The sequence below is a fragment of the Aplysia californica genome, unplaced genomic scaffold, assembly GCF_000002075.1.
Source record: "Aplysia californica isolate F4 #8 unplaced genomic scaffold, AplCal3.0 scaffold00207, whole genome shotgun sequence".
NCBI lineage: Eukaryota > Metazoa > Mollusca > Gastropoda > Aplysiida > Aplysiidae > Aplysia > Aplysia californica.
Genome location: NW_004797477.1, coordinates 306,068 through 311,228, shown reverse-complemented (window position 1 = coordinate 311,228; position 5,161 = coordinate 306,068). Strand labels below are relative to the sequence as shown.

General features: G+C 43.8%; 1 protein-coding gene across 1 annotated transcript in view; it reads left to right on the top strand.

Moving 5' to 3' along the window:
• The window catches only part of LOC101852629 (myogenesis-regulating glycosidase-like), an 8,681-nt gene extending 4,721 nt beyond the window's left edge, over nucleotides 1-3,960 (top strand). Inside the window, exon 2 of the mRNA XM_005099263.2 lies at nucleotides 1,624-3,960. Within this exon, the coding sequence (XP_005099320.1) occupies nucleotides 1,624-3,132 (1,509 nt within the window). The 3' untranslated portion in view covers nucleotides 3,133-3,960. The remainder of the gene's footprint in view (nucleotides 1-1,623) is intronic.
• The last annotated feature ends 1,201 nt before the right edge of the window (nucleotides 3,961-5,161 follow it).

The window sequence follows — 5,161 nt, the reverse complement described above, 5'->3', positions numbered from 1 at the left end:
TATATATATTTATGGCTCTTTAATTGTATTTATTTTCTTTCCATCCTTCTGTCTAAAATATATCCTCTCTTTTTCATTCGACACGTATACAATTTAGGATCTCCATCAGTATAAATTTTCTCACACCTTGTCCTCACTTCGCGAGACAATGGGAGTGTCAAATTATGCGTGCGCGATGTGTACATTGTTAAAAATGTTAATGTAAATACATTTACGTTTCTGGCTGTGTCTTAAAAACACGGATGAGGAGCGATGTGAAACATGTTTGTAATTCAGCTACACAGTATAACAGTCGCTGCCCCATTAGGGCATTGTGGGCATTTACATTTGATGCAACGTTTTGTAAAAGTAAATACGACACTTACAAACACACACACACACACACACACACACACACACACACACACACAAGCACCCGATACCCGAGTGGGGGTACATTTTTATCGAGTATCTCGGCCTTTCTGCTACTGTGTTGTAGTTGTATCCCTCTCGGCCTTTGTATGCGCTGACAGGTAGGGTCAGAAGTCTGTCTCCTGTCAATAAAAATGTATCCCCACTCGGGTATCGTGTGCTTGTGTGTGTATGTGTTTTTAAGTGTGTTTGTGTGTGTTTGTGCGTGTGTGTTTGTATGTGTTTGTGTGTATGTGTGTTTATGTGTGTGTGTAGTGTGTGTTTGTATGTGTTTGTGTGTATGTGTGTTTATGTGTGTGTGTAGTGTGTGTTTGTGTGTGTGTGTGTGTGTTTGTATGTGTTTGTATGTGTTTGTGTGTGATTCTCTCTCTGTGTGTGTGTGTGTGTGTGTGTGTGTGTGTGTGTGTATGTGTGTGTATGTGTGTGTGTTTGTATATGAGTCGTATTTAATTTAACAAAACATTGCATTAAATTTATATGCCCACAATGCCCTCATGGTGCAGCGACTGTTATGCTGTGAAGCTGAATTACAAACTTGTTTCACATCTCTCCTCACAATAAGTGTTTTTAGACACAGCCAAAAAAGTAAATTTACATTAAAATTGTGAATGCATCGATTTCATTTTCCACCTGTATAAAGTTAGGTTATGGTATGAATAACAAACCCTGAAAATTTAATTGGAATCAAAAAGAAAATAAAAAGTAGATGAGAAAAAACATCAAAAATTGAAGTTTTGAGAAAAAACAACATTCTGTTGCAAAATAGGCGAAATGAAAGTTTTAGGACAGAAAATCTGAAAGATGATGATTGTAACACAAAGTGTAAGCACTTTTTTGCTTTACAAGTGATTGGACTATTATAACACGTAAAAATGTCCAGATGCCATAAATTGACCACAAATCGCCAATTTAACACACCCCCCCCCCCTTTAACTGGTTAGTGCTTTTTGTTGATATTAACATTCCATTGTTAACACGTTTTGCTAATATTATCACTCTATTGTTAACGTGTTTTGCTAATTAATATTATCATTCCATTGTTAACGTGTTTTGCTAATGATGCACTTTTAAAATTCCCTTTTTATCGTGTTTTGCTCGTCTATGTTCGTGATTTTATTGTTAACAGGTCCGCTCTGCTTATCAATAATAGACCTTTATTAGCTTACGTTAACGCGCCTTGCTAATGCCCTTCCGTCGTTTCGTCTCACTCAGAACCCCGGGCAGTACGGTGACGTTATCGAGCCAATCTTCCTGTCCTCTGCTGGCGTAGGTATCCACGTAGATGAAACCACGCCCCTTTACGTGTCCATCAACGAGGCCAAATCTAAACAGCTGTGTCTGGTCGGAAGAACGGGAGCAAACACGCCCTACTACCACGGCTCTCAAAGTGCGTCTCTGCGCTACGATGTTTGTAAGTCTAAGGACATCGCAAGTCTTTGGAAAGCTATGGCAGAGCAGTTCATACCCAAACCTGCAGCCAGCATGTCTGATGACGTTCTACGCAATCCGATCTGGTGCACCTGGGCCAAATACAAAGGCGGGATCAACCAGACGTTGCTTCTGGAGTACGCCAGCCTTATAACTGACAACGAATTCCCAGCCTCACAAATTGAGATTGACGACGAGTGGACCCCGAAGTACGGAGATCTGGTTTTCGCCACCGACAAGTTCCCTGACGCTAGGGAACTGATTCAGAATCTCACAAGCGAAGGGTTTCCTATCACGGTGTGGGTTCATCCGTTTTTTAACGTCGACTCACAAGCCTTCCAAGAGTTGTCGGAGAAGAATTATCTAGTGAGAGCCCTCCACTCCGAGAAGCCAGCCCTTACTGAATGGTGGCGCGGTAAACACGCAGGGCACCTTGACGTCACCAATCCTGACGCGGTCTCGTGGTACTTGGATAGACTAGACAATCTAAAAGTAAACTACAACGTGACGTCGTTCAAATTTGACGCTGGTGAAACCAAGTGGCTCCCAGCGGGTTACGAGACATACGAAACCTTGCCCAACCCCAGTGTGCTCACCCGGAAGTACGTGGAGATGGCGTATCGGTCTGACGTCAAGGAGAGACGACAGGAAGTGCGTGCAGGCTACCGTAGTCAGAACTCTTCAACGATGGTGCGCATGTTGGACAGGGCCAGTAACTGGAGCCACCGGAGGGGTCTCAAGACCGTCATCCCCTGCGCCCTAGCCTTCGGGATCATGGGCTACCCGTTTGTTCTTCCCGATCTCATCGGCGGGAACGCTATGGATAACATAACCATTGACCACACAGTGCTGCCAGACAAAGAGCTCTACATCCGCTGGATGGAAGCTACCACATTTTTGCCGGTGTTGCAGTTTTCCGTCGGGCCGTGGGACTACGACGAAGAGGTGGTCAACATCACACGTAAATACGTACAGCTTCACCAAAACTTCTCCGACCTCATCGTCAACTTGAGTAAAGAAGCGGTGGTCACTGGCCATCCTATCGTACGTCCGCTGTGGTGGACTGACCCCACAGACCAAGCGGCCTTGACCCTTGACACACAATTTCTCCTCGGTAACGACCTTCTCGTGGCCCCGGTGTTGGAGCAGGGGGCGGAGTCACGTGACATCTACATACTGAACGGCGATTGGCGGGACGAGCTAAGGGGCGATATATTGAGTGGACCTCAATGGTTGTACAACTACACAGTGGCTCTCCATGAACTCGCTTATTTCACAAGAGTCACCGCTTAGAGTGTCGGTTGTAGCAACTTAACACACAGTTCTAGCTCTCCCTGAACTCGCTTATTTCACCAGGCAACTACACACACACACACACACACACACACACACACACAGACACACACACACACACACACACACACACACACACACACACACACACACACAGTTCTAGCTCTCCATCAACTCGCCTATATCAGCAGTCAGCTAAACACACAGTTCTAGCTCTCCATTAACTCGCCTATATTAGCAGTCAACTAAACACACAGTTCTATCTCTCCATTAACTCGCCTATATCAGCAGTCAACTAAACACACTGTTCTAGCTCTCCATCACCTCGCCTATATCAGCAGTCAACTAAACACACTGTTCTAGCTCTCCATCACCTCGCCTATATCAGCAGTCAACTAAACACACTGTTCTAGCTCTCCATCACCTCGCCTATATCAGCAGTCAACTAAACACACTGTTCTAGCTCTCCATGGACTAGCTTATTTCACCAGAGTTACAACGCACCTTTGTAGGTTGACATCAGATGATGCAAGCTTTACGCTGCTTCGTTAATACAGTGGTTAATTTATAAGCTGCGTTTTGGCATTTACCTTTCTATTAGATCGAACTAACACCCCTATCTCCCCAAGAACCCCCCCCCCCCGGCCCCAACCACCAAAAAAGCCCACAACAGTAAACAAAACAACACAAAAACAACAGCAACAAAAACCAACATAAAAAAAACAAAAAAAAAAAGCAAAACAAACCAAAAAACCAAACAAACTTAGGCCTCCTCTCTCCAGGAAACAAATGATTCAATTTTTAATTAAAGTGACATTCGGAACATAAGATAAGATACGATATATCTTTATTGTCCAGCTCCTGGCACATTGGTGGAGAGTATGACTGATATAGTGCAGCTGGTGCTGTGTTCTTCCAACAAGTCGCAGCCGGTAATGGGCTTGGTTTTTGCGGGGCCCTTTGATCAAAACATGTAAATTCTTTGCCATATCGACAGGCCGAAGGGCTAGAACCCAGATGGCCGCTGGATCGGAAAAGTAAAAGTAAAGTAAAAAAAAAAAAAAAAGGGGGGGGGGCTTTTTTTTATTTCACTGTGGGAAAATACTTCCTTGATTTGTTTGTCTTTGCAATAGCTGTCGACAAGATCCTCAGTAAGTCTCGTATAATGAGCTATGCACTAACAATACACAAGCACCGGCTCACCGTGTTCTGATGTTGTCATCTGAAGAGGGAAGTGTTTGAGTTTGTGTGTGTGTGTGTGTGTGTGTGTGTGTGTGTGTGTGTGTGTGTGTGTGTGTTTGGCAATGTTGTATTGTGTGTTTATTTTACTGTGGGGGCTGGGCTGGGGGTGCGGATTATTCTAAAGAATGTTGACCAGCGTAAGTGGTGTTTTCTTCAAGCTATTTCACACTGCATACAAAAGACACAGATTCCACATCCAGGAGGCGGGGGAAAGGGGGGGGGTGTTTTACCATGTATGTCTAACTTCTTAAGAGTGGAGAAAGTCAGTTTCTTTAATCATAAGAATGGCTGTTTTGACGAGGATGCAAAGCATTTACAACCTATCAGGGAACAGAATTGACGAGTCTACTTAATTGCCACACAAATTTAGTTCTCTCTAATAATATCTTGAGCTGTGTTTCATAGTCTCGTTTTCCCCCTGCTTTTTTGTATCCATCTTATCATGACACGTGCAAGGTAAATAAGATGGAGGAACCCATCAGAAAAACAGGAGCTCCTAGCAAACTGGGATGGCTCCCCCATACACTTCTCTGTTATCTGTTTTAAGTGTGTTTTATAATCCGGAGACAAGAGAGGTCAAGCATGTGGCAAGTAAAATGTGTCATGTCGTGGTGGGGACAGGTGCTCGTCAATTTTTTGGCATATGGTGTTATTGGTATGATCTTAAAGCCTGTTCATTTGCCTTGCTTTTGGTTTTAAAAAATATCCGTCTATGTTGTACAGAAGTCAACATATTTGCGTTTGAAAAAGGTCAGGGTCGTCTGGTTTCAGAGGTGAAGTTAGCGAG